Consider the following 1692-nt stretch of genomic DNA (forward strand, 5'->3'; position numbering starts at 1 on the left):
GCGTGTTTTTATAAAAATTTTCGTTATTTAAAACTAGAGATATTAGAGCAATTCTGTATTCGGACTCGTGTTTGGAATAGGATACTTTACAAGGATCACTCAGTGGATTCTATAGGTTCGAAAAAGGTTCTGATTTATTAGACAACAAATTTTTTCAGTTATAGGTAAACATTTTCAGTTAAATTATATTTTATTTCGCAATATTTGTACAAAAGGTAATGACTTTTATTTTGCAGTTACTGGATAACTTCGTTTAACAGCTTTCACACGCAATAAGTTATTCTGTTTCTCTATTTCAAGAGCATGTTTTAATTTATCAATATGACTCAAATAATCGATTTCATTTATAATAGTACTTAGTTCGATTTTTTCAACATGTGGTATTACTTTATGAGCATTATTCAACATATGCTTAAATATTTTAACTTGTTTGGGTGTCAGAATAGATATAGCAGTACCGGATTTACCTGCACGTCCTGTTCTTCCTGCTCTGTGAATATAACCGTTAATATGTTTAGGAAGATCATAAGATATGACTAATTGTACATTTGGAATATCTACACCTCTTGCTAATGCGTCTGAACATACAAGTCTGAAAGTATAATAAAATTATATCACAATTTTTAGAAAATATTGATCTTAATCTTCAATGAAATTATAAACAAAACGTACATTTGAATTTTTCCACTTGTAAATTTCGTAAGTATATCCTCACGTTCTTTTGATACAAGTTGTGCAGAAAGTTCTCCAACTACTATATTCTTTTTAGATAAGAGTGATTGGAGTAAAATAGTTAATCTATGAGCAGTTCCTCCAGAATTTGTAAATACTAATGCTTTAGAAGTGATACCATTCCTGATTATTAACTGATATAAAGCTACTGGTTTATATTCTGCTTCACATTCTATTGCTTCTTCCGTTAATTCTTCTGGGCTTGTATAACGCCCTATAAAATTAACCGCTTCTTTATCTAAATTTACATCATCGTCCTTGCCTGTCACCAAAACAGACGTAAATAATATTGGGTGAAAGAGTCCAAGCCGATTAAGTTTTTCAGGATCTTGTGATAATGTTGCACTGAATAATAATTTTTGAGCTGGAATTTTACTATTTAAAAATGAATACATTACTATAAATTTAATATCAGATAATATAACTTTATATTAATACATATGATCTTGGTAAATGATTATTATATAAAAAATTGTAACTAAATTGTAACTAAAAACTAACCTAGAACGTAAGTTGGAAAGTGTTAATCGTGGCGTTTGATAATGAGGCTCGGGAAGATACTCCAACCAGTCAGCAGCTGTATCTGCTTCATCGATTACAAGAAATCTGATATCGTCCAATGAAAATCCTGATGTTTTTAATATATGGTCTATTAACCGCCCAGGCGTAGCAACCACTATATCCACTAGAGAAATATATTCCCCCCTATCATCTGAAACATAAAAATTATAGAGAATATTTTGTATTTTATAAATAATATAAATAAAACCATCTTCTTAAAATTTATAAACACATACTCTCTTTTCGAATATTTCTTTGTTCTTCATGAAATGCTGATGCGCCAGAAAGTAAACCAACTCTTAAATTTGTATGCGAAGTATATGTAACCATCACTTTGTAAATTTGCATAGCTAATTCTTGTACGGGTGCAACAACTAAACAACGCACCTTTGGAACTAA

General features: G+C 30.1%; 1 protein-coding gene across 1 annotated transcript in view; it reads right to left on the reverse strand.

Annotated features, from left to right (window-relative positions):
* Positions 1 to 140: 140 nt before the first annotated feature.
* Positions 141 to 1692, reverse strand: part of LOC122577101 (probable ATP-dependent RNA helicase Dbp73D) — a 2951-nt gene continuing 1399 nt past the window's right edge. The window contains exons 2-5 of the mRNA XM_043748179.1: positions 1530 to 1688; positions 1234 to 1444; positions 673 to 1107; positions 141 to 592 (exon numbers count right to left, since the gene is read on the reverse strand). Of these exons, the coding sequence (XP_043604114.1) occupies positions 226 to 592; positions 673 to 1107; positions 1234 to 1444; positions 1530 to 1688 (1172 nt within the window). The 3' untranslated portion in view covers positions 141 to 225. The remainder of the gene's footprint in view (positions 593 to 672; positions 1108 to 1233; positions 1445 to 1529; positions 1689 to 1692) is intronic.

This window comes from Bombus pyrosoma, linkage group LG17 (genome assembly GCF_014825855.1).
Source record: "Bombus pyrosoma isolate SC7728 linkage group LG17, ASM1482585v1, whole genome shotgun sequence".
Lineage (NCBI taxonomy): Eukaryota > Metazoa > Arthropoda > Insecta > Hymenoptera > Apidae > Bombus > Bombus pyrosoma.